A 20,753-nucleotide genomic window follows, 5' to 3' on the forward strand; every position below is an offset into this window, starting at 1 on the left:
GTTGCTAGTCAAACCTGAGAAATACTGATAGGATTTGTCAGATAAGCACAGAAATTAGGAACAAGGAATTTTTCCACTGTGAGCCCAGGGAGTGGGGGATGCGAGGTGAAAAAGGACTTATTGTTTCTGACCAGATGTTTTCCATGGATTGTTTCCCTTTGCCTTTAGTGTATCTCCTCCAAGCACCTTTGCCATAAGTACATTCTAGTTGGCAGAGGCTAAGGATGTTGGTAAACATCTTATAATGTGCAGGACAACATGCCACATCAAAGAATTATCTAACCCAAAATGTCAATAATGCTGAGGTTGAAAAGTCCTGATCTATCACAAACATCCTTCTAAACATCCTGGGGAGACAGCTTTCTAAGGTTCTGGACTGGTGTCTCACTGTTAGAAATGTTTTTGTCATATTGAATCAAAATTTATTTCTCTAAAACTTTTTAGCTATTTGTACACCTTAGGATCCCAGAGGAAAAACATCTAATTCTTCATCTACATGACAGATTTTCAAATGCTGAGACTATTGTCATATCCCCCAAATTTCTCATTTTCAGATTGAAAAACCACATGTTGATGTCCTATCCCTGCTCCTCAAAAATAACAAAAAGAAAAAACAATATACCATAATTGCAAAAGTGAAGGCAATAATCCAAATTAAAAGGAAACATTTTGAGATTATGAAAAAAAATAATAGTATAGTTACCAAGTACTGACCCCCATTAGAGATACACTCCCGGCACAGAACTCATAAGCAACAGAGCTGGGGTTGAATCATCAACTTCATGTTCTTTGTGTGAATACCCCCTACTCTTTCACATCACATATAATCCCTTTCTCAACTCTCTCTCCTACTTTCAGTTCTTCTGTCTTTCGCCTGGCCCCTCTTCCTTCCCTCCTACTGTTACAGAACCTGGTCTGGATTACCCGGAGGAAGAACCAAGTGGCACTCTGGCACTCGGAGATCTTGGAAGGCAGGAGGTTTATTTCACACCTGCAGGCTCAGAGATCACTCTCCAGAGGTCTGAGCCCAGAGCGTAAGCAGAGGGAACCATTTACCGTCTGTTACTTCCGCATTCCACATTAGTAGTAACTTGGCACAGGTGGCAAGCGGGGTAGGCAGAAGAACCTGGAGGGGAGTCTTCGGGCGGGACTGGAATTTCTCTATCAGTTCTGTCGGCCATCTTATAACAGATTTTTCCTATCACTACCCGTGCCCGCAGCCAGCTCCACGGCTATCACAGTTTTTCCCCCATTACCTGTTTGGGAAACAGATTAGGCCACTGGAGGCACTTGCCAAAAGCCCTTATGTCCTACATGCCACTCTTAAATTTCTCCTTTTGCCCTGTGAAATGGTCCTAGGACAACCAAAAGAGAGTAGATCTAGAAGCTTCTACTAGGCATGTAGCATAGGAGAAAAATTCTTGGCTTTTCGGTTTTGAGAGAGCATAAACATTTTCAGTGATACAATGTAAACTATCTTTTCTGTTTTTAATTGAAGCTGGATGATGAGAACATGGAGGTCTATTATACCATTCTCTCTACTTTTATGTATGTTGGGAAATATTTTTGTAAAAAAGTAAAAAAACCCTCTTCTCTGTATTTAACATTCAGCAACCATCTTCCTTTCTCATTCCATATTCTCTATTTAATGCTATGGTGAAGAAACTATTTTCAAAATAAAGCCTCATGTTGTATACCTTAAATATACACAATTTCTCATTTTTCAATTACACATCAATAAAGCTGGGAAAAAAAGAGAGTCAAACACAAGATTAACTTCGGAAGTAAATTCTGTATGACCCCAAGAGTAGACCAAACTTTTTAAACTACTTACATAGAGACAAACATACGTGTGCACTTTCTCCCTTTTCCATTCTTCCCTTTCTCATTACTGTTACCAATTTCATGTTTATGGGATGTATGAAATCAGAGACATGGAAATGCATCGTACAACTATCAGAACTAAACACGGTGTGGTGGATGCAATTGTGGGAAAATGCCTTCATGATTCAGCCAAACCATCATACAGGAAGGTCTTTTCATCACATTTACTAGCCAAGTATCCTACTGCCTCATGGAACAAGGGCAATATTTAACCCCATTGTAGGGTATACATATCCTAAAGGAGTGAAGGCCATGACATGGCTCCATGGCTCCTGGTAACAGCTGGGTCCTAGACTCTGTGGTCCTGGTTTTGAATCCCATGAGGACAACTAAGTTTGCACTGGTCTTCATAACAACGTATTTCCCTTCTCACTCTATCCAGCTGCCCACATGGCACCAGATGAAAGGGTGTCATCAGACTGAATAAACAACTGTAAATTAATGTCTGCCACAAAGTAGGCCAGCATTCCCATCTTTCTTGATAAAACGGGATATTGTCAATCACTGGACTAGATCCCAAGCTACCTTTCCTTAATCATTAATAAATAAGTTTGCTATGTACAAACAGAATGAGAAATTTGAAGCAATTAAATACTATTGAGCAAATGTCTGTGTTTTCTCTAAACATTTGACACTTCCTTTCTGCTTCCTTTATCCTTTAAATATAGATTTTTCTGGCCTAGCTGTCTTTACAAGGATATGTTCTCAAGGGACAAACTCACAATGAAAATACAAATCATAATAATTGCTAGCACACGTTTACATGTACCTGACACTTTCCATGTTCCAGGCTTTGTTCTACATACTTTACTTGTAGGAGATCATTTAAACACACAACATACCTAGGAATAGACAATGTGTTTATATGGCAATATTACTCTGGTGGAATAAATGCACAGAAAAATGAATTACTTGGCCAAGGTTTCCAAGTTTTCAACATAACACATCAAATTTGAGGGGTGCCTAGATGGTTCAGTCAGTTAAGCATCAGACTCTTGATTTCAGCTTAGATCATGATCTCATGGCTAGTGAGTCTGAATCCCGTATGGGGCTCTGCGCTGACAGTAGGAAGCCTGCTTGGGATTCTCTCTTTCTCTCCCTTTCTCTCTGCCCCTCCTCTGCTCTCTCTCTCTCTCAAAATAAATAAATATACGTTAAAAAAAATTTTTAGGGGCCCCTGGGTGGCTCAGTCAGTTGGGCATCTGACTTTGGCTCAGGTCATGATCTCACAGTTCATGAGTTCGAGCCCCACGTCGGGCTCTGTCCTGTCAGCTTGGAGCCTGGAGCCTGCTTCCGATTCTGTATCTCCCTCTCTCTCTGACCCTCCCCTGCTCCGTCGGGCTCTGTCTCTTTCTCCAAAATAAATGAACATTAAAAAATTAAAAAAAATTTTTTTTTAAATAACACATCAAATTTGAAAGTGGTTGCCATTCCCAGTACAACCCTACCCCTGCGTCCCAGCACTTAGGCACCGGTGATTTGCTGCCCACCCCCCCACATCTGTTCAATTTTATTTGCATATCTTAAGCATATATTTAAACATGTAGGTCCTGCTCTTAGTTACTTTTGCTAGAAATTGAAAAAAAAAATCTCAATTTCCATCATCAATTGGAAATATTAAACTAATTACAGTACTTTCCTACTGTGAAATATTATGCAGTCATTAAAAACAATGCGACATACACAAATATAGTAACATGGAAAGCTGTCCATGATATATTGTGTTTTCTTTTGTTGTGTTTATTTATTTTGAGAAAGAGAGAGAGAGGGGCAGAGAGAGAGAGAGAGAGAGAGAGAATCCCAAGCAGGCTCTGCACTGTCAGCACAGAGCCCAGTGGGGGGCTAGATCCCATAAACTGTAAGATCATAACCTGATCTGAAATCAATGCTTGGACACTTAACAAACTGAGCCACCCAGGCTCTCCAGCCATGTTATATTGCTGAGTGAAAAGAGCAAATTATAAAACAAATGATCTAGCAAACAGATATCAAACATCTATATATGCCTAACTCTACAGGAAAATGTCTGTAAGAATATATGCCAAATTCTGGAAGAAGGGATTGAAAAGTGGGGGGAATGAGGAAAAGTTCCCATTTTATCTCATCTATTTGTGAATTGTTTACTTTTTGATAATAGACTCATGTTATATTTATAATGCAGAAAAGAATGTTAAACAATGTGCTGACAGGCTAAAAATATCTGATGAAGTCATTACTTAGCCAGATCTTCTCCCTACCCATTATTTATTCCATTTTATTTCTCTAACTTGATTTTCCTTTCCCTCCCAACACACAGCCTGGGCTCCAATTACACTGGACTTTTTCTTTTCTAAACACTGCTTGGATTTTCTTAGGCTTCCACTCAACTCGGAGTACCCTCTTTATCATTAAATTCAACCTCTCTAAAGAAAACCATACATATTATATTTGGATACACAGTTCATAATGGGAAAAATGTAAATAGCCAGGAAATTTTCTGTATTTTGAATCAATAAGCTTTAATACATTTAAATGTATTGCTTCCTGGATTGTAAACTCTCAGAAAATAATAAATAGCTACCAAGTTTCTGAACAGGTAATATTTTTTGGATAAAAAAAAAAAGGCTTACTTAGACATGTAGGATATTGTGATAGCCTTGCATGATTTTTAGAATGACGTGGAATATACACACACAAAAGAAACACACATTTCACTCTAAAAAAATTCTTAAAATCAAAAACAAGTTTCTTACCATTGTGAGGGTAAATGGATGGTTTTCTAACGCAGACACACTGGGACAATGTAGAATAATATACTAAAAAACAACAAACATAGTTTCTAAGTGACCAAAAGAGAAGTTCAAGCATTCCAATGATGGCATGAATGCTGATTTTCAAAACTTATATAAAGATAAAGGGAATTTAAAAGTTACTAAACACTGACTCACCTGGCCAGGTCTCGCTTTAAAATTTTCTTTGACCATCCGGATTTCCATGACATCTGAGGGATGACGTATGACTGAGATGATGGTGACTGGCTTATTGCTCCGGATACACCTGTAAAGTCTTTCAGCACAATACAGGCACAAAGGTCCAGAAATCCAAAGCCAAGTCTAGTGGAGAATTTTTGAAATACACTTTAAGAAATACTTGTATTGTAGGAATCCTTATCTCCTGCTCAGTTGTTTATGTCATACATTACAGTAATGAAATTTTAATCTATATTTTGAATAATAAAATGTAAAGAAAAATGAATGAAAAATAAGATGCTCACTGCAACTTATTCACACAAGACTAAAGTATGAAATCAAAAGGGAGGATCACCTGGGTGACTTGGTCAGTTACACATCTGACTCTTGATTTCAGCTCAGGTCATGATCTCACAGTTCGTGAATTCAAGTGCCACAGTGGGCTCCATGCTGACAGTGCGAAGCCTACTTGGTATCCTCTCTCTCTCCCTTTCTCTTCCCCTCTTCCACTCTCTCCCTCTCTCTCTCTCAAAAATAAATAAACTTTAAAAATAAATAAATAATGAAAAATAAAAGGGGAACCGATGTGCCATATTAACAGGTATGCATACATTGTTTCATATGTCCCTCTATGTATACCATAAACACATAATGCATGCATATACAGTATTTTATCTAAAGAGAGAAGGGAAATTAAGTGCTCAAATCAATTTGAAGATGATTTCAGAAAAAATTATACCACTCCAATATCTGTTAAAAAAAAGAAAATCCTGGATATATATGTATTTTTCTTTCTATTTTTAAGGTATTAAAATGTTTTAGTTTGCAGGAGCAATTGGAATTCTTCAGAATGTCAGGTAAGTTTATTTAGAGTATTTTTTAAATACTTTTATCTATTTATTTTTTATTTGAGTGTAGTTGACACACAATGTTACATTAGTTTCAGGTATACAACTTAGTGATATGGCAAGTTTACACATTATACTATGTTCACGATAAGTACAGCTACTATCTGTTCCACGTTTATACAATGCAAAATATGTTTATGCACAGATTTTAAAATATAGGACATACTATGCACACTGCTTACAACTTTTACATAATAAAAGTAATAGGAGCAGAAGATAACATATAGAATTTGGGCAGTGTGACAATTTCACATGTGTGCTGTATAGATATCCCAGATCCCAGGATAACTAGCTGCATGCTCTCAGAAGTACGGAAGCCTGTGTGGTCAACCCTTCCTCTAGAACTGCACACTTTATTTCCCTCATCACTTGGAGACCTCTGATCCAAACTTATTTTAATGGTTACTTTTTTAAACCTTACTTACATAGCTATTTCAGACCTTCCTCCTTCCTTGCAGACAGATCATGCCTCTTCCTAATATTTTGTTTGCTACTGTGTGAGTAGCAGACATCACAAGACAAGCTCTGCAATGCAGCAGGCTGGCAGCTCTGAGATGGTCACTTACCCTTTGAGCATCAAGTGTCATGTAAGTAAAATGGGAGTCACAATACCTGCCCTGCCTAACATATAGCATTGTGTGAAGCCCGGAAAATTCTGAAAACTGCAAAGTCTATTAGAAATCTAGAGGATCGTTACTGACAAAAAACACAAGACTAATATACTTATTCCAAAGTCATCTACAAATTCACTCTACTTTTCGACTCCTTTTTTTCTTCTGAAAACAGACATTTGACATACTGTGCCATACTTCCACCTGCTATAGGCAAAGAGTACAGGGTGTTAATTCCCATGTGGACAGCTCCCATAGCCACATGGGAAGATCAAGGCCCTTGCTGAACTACTCACTGGGTATTTGGGTAAGAATATTTTCTAAGAGTAAACATTTTAGTCAAAGACCTGGTTTTCTACTCTACTTCTGTCATGTAGTAGGTTGCAGAGTTTGCTGAAGGTATTTTATGTATTTAAGCCACAATTTTATCATCAGAAAATTAAGAATGATAGTAATGCCTTCAAAGAGCTATTGTGAACATTAAAAGAAATTATGCATACAGTACATTTTAGCACAATACATAACAGATGAGACTAAGCATTCAACAAATTGACTTTACAATTTATTATTTATAGTATTATACATAATATCGTACTGTAACATTATTCTATACCATAATAATAATTACTATTAGTGTTAGTTCTTTCACTATTGTTTTTATTATTCAACCTATTTTTCTCAACGGATAGGGCAAGCACCAGTGCCACAGTATGCAAAGATTACATGGTCAGTTAAGCAGGAATTTTCCATAGTCTGTAATATCATAGGGCTTTCTCCTTGAACACCAGCTACCTATAATGGAAAAACAGGTGCTCTCTTGCTGTTGAACATCCTAGAATGTTCTTTTCTACAAGAACAATTGTTTTATATACCTCCAAAAACATGTTTAAATGTACTGTTGGTCAATAATTATGGAAATATGGACTTTGCAGAGACCATCAAAGATAAAAAATCAATCTGACCTGTGGAAAATTAGCTTGGAACCTGGGCTCTTCCATACAAATCTTCACAAATCTGTTTTGGGTAAGTTCATCTGGCTTTGCAAATCCTTCAGGAAAAGATTCACGAAAATGTTCTGAGAGATAATCTTGTAAATGAATATTCTGGTAGTGGGTTCCATTAAGATTGATGCAGCCAGGAGGGTGGGTATCTAAATTAGTTTGATACTTCAGCAGTCCTCTGAAATTAAATTAAAAAAAAAAGAAAGTGAAAATGAAATGGAAATCAGGGGACATAGTATGAGAAAATAGCCTCTTTTTCTTGTTAACTTTCCATAGCATTTATCTGGAAAGTGCTTTTCATATATCTTACTTAGGAGCAATTGAGAAATCCTAAAACTTTTAATTAATTCTTTACTATGGGACTAAACCAAGATTTTTAGCCCTTAAACAAAGGCCACAAATACATGGTTGGGAAGAATACATCAATATTTCCAACTACTCTTGAATTTCACAGCCTTTATTTCAACTCTATTAGGCATTTGTACAACCATATACAAGTTTTCACTTCAATAAATACTATAATAATGAGTACTTTTTGCTATATCTTCAAACACAAATGGGAAAGTGTAGGGATCATATTTGATTTGGCTGAGACTGGATAAATCAGGCCTTGGTGATTTACAGAGAAATATTAAACAAACACAGTAACAAGAACTAGAACTTGGCATCTCGTTTGGTCTGCAAATTAATATACAGCAATTAGACCCTACCCATGTTTACTTTTCAAAATTTCTCCATAAAGAAGACCATATAAAAGACTCAAAATAATTAATCAGGAAGGAGGGCCTAACCCCTAAAATCAATTCTGATTGTTGTATATTTTCTGACATTCTAAGACAAACCATTCAACTTTCTATGTTTGTATAAAAACATAATAAAAATTTTTTAAATAATTTTTTAATAAATTTTAATAAAAAGTCAAGACCTACTTCATGGGAATAGTGCATCAATGGATAGATTATATAAAACATCAAAAAAGATCACTACTGCATAAGCAAATCTTGAAGGAAAAAATTAAGATTTTGAAAAGCACTGGAAATTTGTCAGTGTGTTTTATCTCTATTTTAAGGCCATTAAAATTTTGGTGTCCAAAATTATTTTTCCTGGTTAGCCAAGAATATATTTTTAAATTACTCTTTAAGTTACCAAATAATTAATACATTTTAAAAAATGTATATTTTAAAAACATCACAGCTATAGTGATTTTATAAGTGATTTTACAAAGATAATATTTTGTAACAACAAAAACTATAACACGAATAATAAGACTAAACAGATCCAATATATGAAAGTTAGAAAGGGCCAAGGCAGTCTTTTATGGAATTCAACATCTACTCAACCTGATCGTTTTCCTTTTGCTCATGTTCATTCCTTTTATCCCTTCTTTTTATATTACTTTATTCCTTATAACTAATCATAATGAAGTCATTAAAGAGCATATAGTATATGTTATAGTATATCATTAAGGAGCAAGATATATTATGTAACATCAATGGCAGGCCACACACCCATCTTTTAAAGTAATGCAGTAGATATGGCCTAGGTACAGAAGAATTAATTATTATTACAGAAATGTGAACCAAATACAGAACGCTTCATAGAATTCTAGTCATATAAAATAATCATTGTGGCATTATAGTTAGAAAACCTATGAATTTGATTCAGCGGCCATTACCCAAACCTGTTGCTCCTACTGACCATCCCAAGGGTGGTGGTTATCAGATAGGTAGGTCAAAAATCTCAGACATTTATTCTACTAGCCTCAAATTGAACAAACATTGGCATAATGCACTTGGTACTATTCTAGGTGGTTCTACAAAGTTCAGTAAGGAGTCAAATCTGGCCCCTGAACCTCTAAACAAATAAAATCTAGTTAGAAGACATCTTGGGAGAAGCTGAATGGAATTGAGACCACAAATAACTGGAATAAAGTATTTTAATACACCTTAGTAATGTTTGGTAGACATCAGGCCCCAAACATAGCAATTCATATACATTTCACATATATATGCAACAACTACAAGTAATTATTATTCCCGTTTACAAATTAAGAAACTATTTTCATATATATTAAATACACCCCAGGGTCACATAGCTGGTAAGGGGCAGTGCCAATATCTGAACCCATTTCTGACTGAAATTCTAAACTCTCCACCTGTCACTATACAGAATGTTAATTCATTGGATCCTTATAACATACCTGTGAAAAAGGTAAGGAAGAGGAAGATTAATATTTATTAAGAAAGTATGTCAAGAATTTTTTAAACATCTATTTCTCACTTAAACTTGAAAACAAAATAATCATACAGCATAAGTGTTTTGATTTCCCATTACACAGATGAGAAACTTAAGGCTTTGTTTGGGTAAGAAATTAACCAAATGGCAGTCTAAGCATGGGACTCAGAAACATCATCTCCTTCCTTCTACAAACCTATATCATATAAAGCAAATCAGTTGATTAAATAAGTAGACATCAAGGAAGAAGGTTCAAAATGAACAAACGCCTGGAAATAAAGTTGGATCGTGTGTGTGTGTGTGTGTGTGTGTGTGTGTGTGTGTGTGTGTGTGTATTGGATGGGCTGTTTAACACACCATGAAAAGCAACATTATTTACTCCTCCTAAGTCTTAACAGTGTTCAGGTGGGCAAGACCCATGTGCTGAGGTCCTTAGAATGACAAACATTACTATGCAGTACAAATCTTTGGGCCAGCTCAGTCAAACAAAACACTGCCATTCCTGGTATTTCAAGGGCTATGTAATATGCTAAAATCCCTTTTTACTTTGAAAGCTGTATGTTACTTTTAAGCTACACTCAAGCTAACTGGCATAGGTTACCTCTGTCTTAAAACCCCATTAAAATGTTTTCTTTGTCTCGGTTTGTAATTGTTGCTAACAAATAGTCATGGATAAGAGAGAAAAGATCCATAGAGAGACAATGATAACAAAAAACATCATTCATTAAAAAAAAACCCACAAGCACAGAATCTCAGGTTAGATTTGGCTAAATAAGGTAGTAAAAGATACTGATGGGTTCATATGGAAGGATACTGGCACATTCCGAACTCCGTATTTACAGGGTAAGTGCCAGGCATACCAGACAGGTGCTTCATGCCTCACTGCCTATTTTTTTATAACAAATTTATGTGGTAAAGATCAGTTGCCCCATCTTAGAATAAGTGAAAACATTTTGAGCTGCTATCTGCCTAAGACCACACTGTCAGCCAGGGGCCAAGTCCAAACAAAGGCCATGCTCCCTCCCCTGTACAAGGCCAACCCTCTCACCCTTCCATTCTTCCTATGAACAAAGACCTATGAAATTAAAGACCAATGTATATATTGAACAAAAATTTACTGGTGCAGGCAAAGACCTGAATTTGTCACATTATTTCATTTTAATTAACTTAAATTGAGTAGCTATGATCAGACATGAAAGCAGTAACAACAAAAAAGCAAAGTGAGCACATATTGGAGATTAGTAGGGTGACCCTTGAGAGTATATAGGGATGGTGAACTTTGATTATGAAATTTGGAAAGGGATTCATGAAGGAAGCAACTGAAAAATGTGAAGATGTTAATGGTTTAACAACAGGAGAATGGCATTCCAGTAAGAGGGATAGTATGAACAAATGCACATGGTTTGCTCCCAGATTAGTAGAGGGGATCATGTCTTATGCATTTACATATCCACCCATATGTCCATACTCACTGCCAAACCCTGTCCTCTCTCTAGCAAGTTTCTGGCAGACAGTAAATCTTCAATGAATTTCTAGTGAATTGATTTTAAGAGCAAATAATCCCATAATTTGTTTGAATATAACAAGTGCATAGAAGTTAAAATAAAAAGAAAATATTCTTGTATGTTTTATTGTATCTTTCATATTAAATGATAAATAATTTGAAGGGAAAAACCGGGAAGGGAAAAAGATGTCCATGAATGGTAAACAAAGAGTCTTGCCAACTTAAGGCAGTGACAGAGCAGGCGGTAAGGGGAGGAAGCACACAGACCATGTAGGAACAGGAATACTTATTACTCATTTTTTTTTAGTTTTATTATGTTCCAAAGGAGAGATTTTGAAATATCTTTGGAATGTCTAGTGTTCTTCTATCATGAGAAATCATGGATTTTACGGTGTATCAAATACGTGGTTGTGGATGCTATTATTTTTGTACTCATAAGGATTTCAAGATGTGCTTTCAAAACTCAGCAGAGTTTCAAAAAATAGGTTTCTTTCTTTTTGTCCTTTTTTTCCTTAAGAGGCATTATAGACATACTACCATTTTTTTACATGACAAAGTCACAGAAAATAATACAATACACAGAATAAATCCCACTAGGTTACAACATAGAAATCATAAAAATATTTTATGGCAAAAATTAAATATTACAAAATGCCACACTGCAGAAAGGAGAAACACAAAATCATTCCTACTTTAACTGCACGTTAAAAATGTCTAACAAATGCAGTGTCACTTACGTAACCTTTGTTTGTGATTTTAAACCTTTTTTACTGTGGAGAAAAAAAAATCCTTGTCCCATGAGGAACCTACTTTTTTCCTAGTATTCTATAACACAAAATGTTTCTTGTCTTTACAGAAAAAATAGAACAACCTGTTTCAGACTGTTCTTTTTACTCTGCTTCAAGTACAAAAAAAAAAAAAAAAAAAAAAGAGCTTAAGAAAATACACCCAAATTCATCATTTCAAAACCCACTGGAATTCACTGGATTGTGTGGAATCCACTAGAATGCACACTACTTAAGGTCAAGGATGTGTCCTGTACCTCAGCTGCATTGCTGGTGACTAGAACAGTGCATACAATCTATAGCAAGCACTCAATATCTATTCATGGAATGAATTACTGAATGACCAGAAGTGTACAAACAACTTTTTGTTTTGGTTGTTGTTGAAACACATGATTGAGTCATCATCTGGTTCTAACAAACACAGAAGGGAATTTGAACTCATAATCCAACTTCAAAAAAGATGCCTAGATGCTAGGAAATGATATTTAGTAAATAAAGTAAACCATGTATACAAGAAATAGCATGAAATCAGTCTGCAACTTACATCATCCCTCTTTACCCTTGAGTACTGCTAAGTTTGACCCAAGATTTCAGCCCTGTCCTTACCCTAAGCCAATTCTTATCTAAGCAGACAAATTATCAAGAGAGTCAAGTTATCAACCTACTTAGTAGCAGCATGTAGAAGTGGAGTGCTTGCCTCCACTTCCAGCACACATCAGGGAAAGCCCAAGCACCTGAGTATGTATCAAACCAGAGCTTTTATTCCCATCCCTACTTGGTCTGGTCTAGCCAGGTTCTTGCCTCTGCATTCTCTCCTGGGCACTTGCAACTGACGCCTGAGTGTATTCGCATCCTGCAACTTGACTGTAGCACATACTTTGTCTTGTTCTTGCTGATGGCGTTGTCCAAGACATGAGACTAGGCAACACAGGGCCAGCATCACAGGTGTGTGATTTTTGCAGTCTCAAGGAACCTTCTCTTAGAAAGGTCCCATGGCTGGTTCAATGCTCTGTTGTCACCATCTTGAAATACTTAGTAATGTTTTATCAAAGAGCCTCACAGTTTAATTTTGCAGTGGGCCCTGCAAATGAAGTTGCCAGCCACAGACACTATGCAGCTGGCAAAACTAACCATTAGAGCCTAAGAACACAGGATCAAGACCAGAATGTTTCCTAAGTGTGTGAAGTGAAATAGGCCATTTTACTAAACAGGCCATTTTACTCTTTTTTTTTTTTTTTCTCATTTCCCTTGGCTGAAAAGTGAGATAGTACATGCTACTGTCTAAGTCACAATATAAAGGAAAGGACTTTGATCTCTTGGGAAGAAAAAAATATGTAAGTATCCAACATATCTTAGTATATCCTCTGCCTTCAGGCTTTAAAAAACTGGCAGTGGGAATAAAAGGATTACTTCACATTTCAGAAAAACATGAATGTACTAAAATGTTTCTTAAATGTAGCCCTTGTTCCTTCTCCTTCCCTCAACTTTCTTACCCTGTACCTCCAGCCAGGACCACTTGTTATTATGCATAAGGTCCCAGGAGGAAAACTGAGATTAAAATTACGTGAGAAAGTATTTGGTCTGAAACTCACTATTTCTATCCTCTAAGTGGGGGAGAAGTACACTCAGTTTAGACTAAAAATTCATGAACAAAAGTAGCTTATAGCACAAATAAATTTATGTACATGAAAATTCTCTGTATATACTATATCTACCTATACATATGGCATCCTTATGGGAGAAAATACCACATGACCTCAATACTTACCCCTACTTTTTTCCAGTATAAAATATCAGCAAAAGTAAATAAATCATAAGACCTTAGTCCAGATTGGATAATATAGAGGAATCATTTTTACACAAAAATGAAAAACAGTCCTACGAATAGGAACTTAGAAGTGGGGGGAAAAAGACACTTCTTAAAGACCATATTTGTATAGAACATGATATTATTAACATATGGGAAATATGTAAATATTATATGAGGGAGATTTGAATCTCATATAAGAAAGACTTCATTCTCCAGGAATTTTATTCACCCTATATACTTGGATGAAAAATTCAAAGGCCAAAAAGTAAAAGAAAACAAAGAGATGAATTTTTTTTCTTCTGTGATCCAAAGAATTTTTAGCCACAGAATTACATAAAAATCCCCAACAAAAATTTGCCAATCTACAAAACAACCAAAACAGTTAAGACCTAAAAGTTAATTCCTTTGGCATAGGAATTGATATTCTAGTCAGTGTAAGAACTTATTACCCAGACAACAACAAATATAAACGAGAGTCCCAAAATGGGAATCCAAGTTACGTTTAAACAAATACACATATTATTTTTTATTGTTACCGAGAGTGCTTTGATAATTGAGGAAATTTGGAAGAGCTTAGATGGACAACAAATTCCTAGCAAAAAGCCAATTAATATAATTCCCCTTAATCCAACACAAACTGAGTAATGGTTTGTGAAAGGGATTCCCTTGATAAAAATGGGTAAGAAACCTTCTGACCCTCAAAAACACCATAGTTTACCTACGATATATCACTGCTGTGTTGCCTTTTCTCTTTTATATTGGAACTCACAGACACATAATGGGGTAGGCAGAAAACAACTCTGGAATTTTCTACTATTCAACTTCGACTTCAGCTATAGCCCAACATTCTCCCTTTTACATAAGGATTTACACAGTGTATACTTTTCTGTACTTTAGGATTTTTGGTGGTTATGTGAAATTCCTCTCTCCCCTGGATAATTTCAAAGAGTGTATCTGTAGGTTCTTTTTTTTTTTTTTCTCTGTGCAATTCCCATTCTCCTTAATCTATATTGTAGCAATGACAGGCACCATTCTGAGGCTTGGTAACAGACTTTAAAAGATGTAGGGCACCTGGGTGGCTCAGTTGGTTAAGTGTCTGACTTTGGCTCAGGTCATGATCTCTTGGTTTGTGAGTTCGAGCCCTGTGCCTGGAGCCTATTTCAGATTCTGTGTCTCCCTCTCTCTCTGCCCTCCCCTGCTCACACTCTGTCTCTCTCTCTCAAAAATAAATAAATATTAAAAAAAAAAGATGTGGACCACCTGTTCACTGGATGAAGAGCCACAAACCCACGGTGTGTAACAAGAATACTGGTGAGAGTATCTCTTCTACTGTATTTTTATTAGCTCTAGTATAGATCCTAGCTTTAATCATTGCTATTTTCAAGTTATGTGGAATAATTTTGGAGGTTAAAATACTATATAGATATAATTTTATTATTATAATTATTGTAGAGTTATACTTACTATATGCCTTAACAAAGTTGTACATTTTAAGAAACATTTATAAAGCAACACAAAAAAAGTTCCATTTTCTTAAAGTTTTCTGGGAGGACTATATTTCAAAACCTTGAAATCTATGTAGCTTGTAACAAAACTGAACTTCTTACTCAAAATACACAGAACACACACATACACACTCACCAACTTTTATAGATAAATTAGAAAATTATCCCAGATTTTCACATGACATGAATATATTTCATTCAAAAGCAAAGTACCCTCCAAACCATGAATAAATAATTCATTAATTCAAGAAAAGTTTAGAAATTAAATGTATAAATTTTGGGGTCAGAATGTGGGTCAATCCCCAGCCCTATCAGGCACTAGCCAGGTGCCTTTAAATAATCATTTAATTTAACCTTCTGTGCCTCATTTTCCCATCTGTAAAATGACCTCATAGTGCTATGAGATTAAAAAAAAACAAAACAAAAACAAAAAACAAAAAACTCCATAATGTGTGCATGTGAGAGGTTATATATGTATATATGTATGTGGCATAAATTGCTAAGAACAGTACCTGTAACATATTGAATATTACATAAAACTTGGAAATTATTAGCAATAGTATCATTATTATCCTCTAAAATGATAATGTAGGGGCACCTGGGTGGTTCACTCTGTTAAGCGTCCAACTCGATTTCGGCTCAGGTCATCATCTCATGGTTTGTGAGATCGATCCCCACCATCAGGCTCTGAGCTGACGCACAGACCCTGCTTGGGATTCTTTCCCTCTCTGCCCTTCCCCTGCTTGCACACATGCACACACACATACACACACTCTCTCTCTCTCTCTCTCTCTCTCTCTCTCTCTCTATCTCTATCTCTCAAAATAAACAAACATTTAAAATAAAATAAAATGATGATGCATAACCATATTTATCAGTAAGTTCTCCTTACAGCAACCTTCATGTGAGAAGAAAATTGTCCCAGTGTTTCTAATTTTCCCCACAATCTATTGTTTCTAACTTTGGATAAAACAAGTGAAGATATAAGATGTATCAGTGTAATATTATAGCTCTCTAGTAAAAACCTAGCTTAGGCTTCATTCAGTTATTTTTAACTTCCTTTGGGACACAAATAGCTTTGGGAATCTAATGCAAGCTACTGTGGGGGTGGTGGGTGGGTGTATTCCAGGAATTCATGGATCCCCGGCACCCATTCAGTGATTCCTAGAGATTATGAATCCAAGTAGAGAACTCCTACTCTATTAAAAAAGAAGTAGGATTTTGAAGTAGAAATAAAGGGCATCAACGTTAAAATAATTATGCACACCTAGTAGAAATTAAGCATCTAGAAACTATTCAGAACAGGTCACTTGTAAGGGTGACACGTAGTATACAAATGATTGAGCAATTCCCATGAACGTGCAACTCCTCAACCTTCTATCTAACATGGTAGAGCACATCCAATTATGATCTCTAAAGTGGGACAAAGCTAGGCAAATCTACTGTGTTTATTATTTGAAGGTTCTAGGCTCCCACATACCCATGTAGAGCCCCTATTTGAGGTAAGGTTTCCTTTTGTGATTCAGTCTCTCTAGAACTTTCCCCTATGCCTAGGAATAGGTAGAATAACCATATGTCCTGGTTCAGTCACAAGTCACTGCTTAATTATCCACAGTATCCCATTTCATTCTCTGTGTCTAGTTTGAACAATAAATTATATAGCCAATTCAAATATAGAGGCAATGAAAGGAAAATTGAAAAGAAAGTGTAGGGAAATAAATTTTTCTCTCCCAGTGCTAGAATAGAATTGGCTTAACATAAAACCTCTGGGCCTTCCTTTCCCTGGGCTTCACCAAATTCCCATTGACATTTTAAGTGCAAATGCCTCTCTCTAGTAGGAAGATCATACAAGCCAGTGTGGGTGAAAAGAGAACTCAGTGCAAGTGGCTTCTAGAAGAGAAGATATTTGGAATCAGCAACTTTCAGCACTTGTCTATACTGCATAAATACCTCCATCCCCCAACAGAATGTTCTTAATTTCCTTCTCCTAAGGGCATAGTAGAAGGAGGATAAGCCAGTGCATTAAGCCTAACCTCATAAATATTTGTCTAACCCTGGTTAACTTCTTGAGCCTAAACTCCTATGAAGCCAACAGTGCCTCTCGTTCATTAATGTCATTGTTGACAAAGGCTGCCCACTGTGTCCCCCTGGTTTAAAGAACAGATGATTTTAGAAACATGCACATGGAAATCCATTCTTTTAAATCCCCCTAGAAAACACGATTCAAACAGAATATAAATCACACTCTACAATGAACTCTTGCCAGCAAATAGTCCCAAATGGCAAAGAGCTCTGTCTAAAAGAATAAGTATTATGTAATATATAAATAATATGTATTAATTTATACAATAAAATGAGGTCTGAGAGGCCCAGCAGAGCTAGCACAAAAAAATTATTTATACAATTAACTGGCTCTCATTGCCACATGTGCTTTTGAGAAGGCCCTTCCCCCTCTCTTTTTAAGAATTGTCACATTATAATTCCTCTCTCATGTAAATAAAAAAACAAAATACAATTATTATCCACCCAACATACAAGCTAAAGCCAGTGGGTGGTGACTGTGGTAAGACTGAGAGGCAAGGGTGCCAGATCTCATTTACAATATGTTCTCTCCACATGCCTGTCAAAGGAGTAGGGTTAGTCTCTCCGCTGAGGCTCTGTGACACTCATAATTGCTTTTCACTCCAATATCCCTTTTATCAGTAAGTGAGAACGGCAGTATATATCTCCTCCTGATGAGTTTTTCAAATGAAAATAAAGAAGTGTCCGGTTACATTCATGTCTGAAAAGAGGAAACAGTTTTGGCTTTTTTTTTTCCCCCAAATGTCTTCCAAATTGAAATATCCATAATATAGCACACAAATAGCAAACCTCCTAGAAAAGTGTATTAAAAATTAAAAGAAAAAAATTCCCCAGGAGGATGCTTGTCTTGCAAATCCCAAAATAAACCTTTATTGTTAACACCAATTGAATTTTTGAGACCTAACAATGTCATAAAAAATGTTGCCCTTTCAAGGAATATTCTTTTGATCTGCTAAGCTGTTTTCATTATACATTTATCAGATTACAGATAGGAAAATCTGGGCTCTTCAAAAGTTCTGTGTATTTATACAAAAAAGATTCTTCAAACAGTTAAATGTAGAGTTTCATCCTAATACAGCCATTAGTATTGGTATAAGTATATTTTTTTTCCTAATACTTGAGTATGTCTCTATTATGCCTATATTGCTACATTCACTTGTTTAAACCTGAGACAACCTTACAATGTAGGTGACTTTATTAATCCCATCTAATAGTTAAGAAAGAGGACAAATTATCTGGCAAGGTCATAGAGCTATTAATGGTATAGCTCTTAATTACCATGCTCTACTGATCTCTTGAAAAGGAAAATTAGCATATTTTAGATACATTTGACCACCGAAAAGAAACATCTGATTTGGTTTATATGAATGTGTTCTTTTAAGGATGTCATGCAATAAATAGATTTGCTGAGAAAGAATTTAAAAATTCCAAAACATAGGTAACAAGTATAAAAATTAAGTTAAGCTAAGTGCATGGATAATCATGGAACAAGACAATCAGGTCCTAAATAATGACCGTAATATTTGCAGCGAGAAAGATAAACTTTCTATGTTGCCAATGTCATATTACATACACCAGAGCACTACATTTAATTTGGTTTCCAGCTTTAAAAGGGATACAAAGTTCTCTCTCTCAAAAATAAATAGATCAGTAAAAAAACTTTTAAAAAAGGGGGGTGGGGGAACCTGGTGGCTCAGTTGGCTAAGTATCCGACTTCGGCTCAGGTCATGATCTCATGGCTGGGGAGTTGGAGCCCCACATAGGGCTCAGAGCCTTGGAGCCTGCTTCAGATTCTGTGTCTCCCTCTCTCTCCGCCCTTCCCCAACTCAGGTGCCTGTGCGCCTAAACGCCCGTGCTCTCTCTCAAAAATAAATAAAACTTCAAAAAAAAACTTTAGAAAAAAAAGGGGGTGGGGGGGGATACAAAGGAAGCCATACCAAACTGCAGCCAGCCTAATTTAGTGATTAGGAATGTGGCCTCAGGAATCTGATGATCCCTGGGTTCAAACCCAAACTCTTCTACTTATTATGTACGACTTTTAACAAGTTCCTTCACCTCTCGCTGTCCCTGTTCTATCACCTGGACAAGATATAATAGCAATAATGATAATAATATAAAATAATAATAATAATGATAACAACAGCATATTTTACCAGGGCTGTTGGGAGGATTTAATGAGATCAAACATTAGTAAGGTACAAGATAAGTACTCAATGAATATTAACTATGAATATGTTTTTTTTTAATTTCAAATAATGATGAGACTTGAAATACCATAAAGCAAGGAACACATGAACATAATTTAAAAGAGAGGGACTGAATTTTGATGGCCTACAGAGTCATAGACATTGAAGTCATTGGATTAAATTAAAGTAAAATAAATTCTGGCTCAAAAGAAAAAGAACTTTGTGAAAACTGGAGCTTCCCAAAGACAGAATGGGCTTTTCAATACTAGATATTTACTTAGATTGCATGGGAGACAAAAATCATCTTTCTCAAGATATCGTTTAAGCTTCCTTCAAAACTGGAGATTCTACAAAAGTAAAATGGACCTTTGAAAACCATCAGAAGCAACTGGTCTTCCTATTGCAAAAGTCTGCTTAGATAGAGAAACTAGTCAACAGTTTCTCATGGCTTCATCCTTGAAGCCTAAAATTTTCTAAAGTTTCTAGCCTACATTGATTCTTCTGTTCTTTGAACTACTAGAATTCTTGAAAATAAAATAGGTTTATGGCTGGAAAATATGCAGTCTAAAATTCTCTCTAGTTCTTTTTTAAGTTTATGTATTTATTTTAAGAGAGTGAGAGAGCACATGCACATGGGGGAGGGGCATGGAGCAAAGGAGGTAAAGAATCCCAAGCAGGCTCCATGCTATCAGCCCAGGGCCTGACGCAGGGCTTGATCTCATGAACCATGAGGTCATGCCCTGAGCCTAAGCCAAAATCAAGACTCAGACACTTAACCAACTATGCCACCCAGGCACCCCTCTCCAGCTCTTTCAACTGACATTTTTAATTGCAAACTAATTACCAACGCTGGAAGACTAAAGATCATATATTGTTCTTCTATACTTCATTAGAGTAGTTAGCACACTGATGGAGAAATGCCCAGAAAATACTGATTTTCTGTTCCAATCTAAAGTATGCTCTTTAACAGAAATCTCAGTATATATCCAAGAAACTTACTTTGAATAACTGCACCTTACTCATATAACCAAAAGTTATAGAATGAAATTATCAAGATATTTCATAAGCAAAGATACGTCTAAGTTCTCAATATTGGCACAAATGATAATAATTTCAACAGATTTACTTATAGACAGATCCTTTAGGAATAAAAAGACTTTTTTGAGAAATGTTTCATTTTGAAAAAGCTGTAAGATTTACCACTAGTAGGGGTGCCTGGGTGGCTCAGTCGGTTAAGCGTCCGACTTCCGCTCAGGTCATGATCTCACGGTCTGTGAGTTCAAGCCCCATGTCG

The 20,753-nt window shown here is 36.1% G+C and overlaps 1 protein-coding gene across 5 annotated transcripts in view; it reads right to left on the reverse strand.

Annotated features, from left to right (window-relative positions):
• Positions 1-20,753, reverse strand: part of NOX4 (NADPH oxidase 4) — a 166,089-nt gene that overhangs the window by 96,917 nt on the left and 48,419 nt on the right. For all 5 annotated transcript variants that reach the window (XM_019450053.1, XM_019450052.1, XM_019450051.2 and 2 more), the window contains 3 exons: positions 7,314-7,530; positions 4,812-4,976; positions 4,617-4,679 (listed from right to left, as the gene is read on the reverse strand). In XM_019450053.1, the coding sequence (XP_019305598.1) occupies positions 4,617-4,679; positions 4,812-4,976; positions 7,314-7,530 (445 nt within the window). The remainder of the gene's footprint in view (positions 1-4,616; positions 4,680-4,811; positions 4,977-7,313; positions 7,531-20,753) is intronic.

This window comes from Panthera pardus, unplaced genomic scaffold (assembly GCF_024362965.1).
Source record: "Panthera pardus isolate Hobbes unplaced genomic scaffold, ASM2436296v1 HiC_scaffold_12, whole genome shotgun sequence".
NCBI lineage: Eukaryota > Metazoa > Chordata > Mammalia > Carnivora > Felidae > Panthera > Panthera pardus.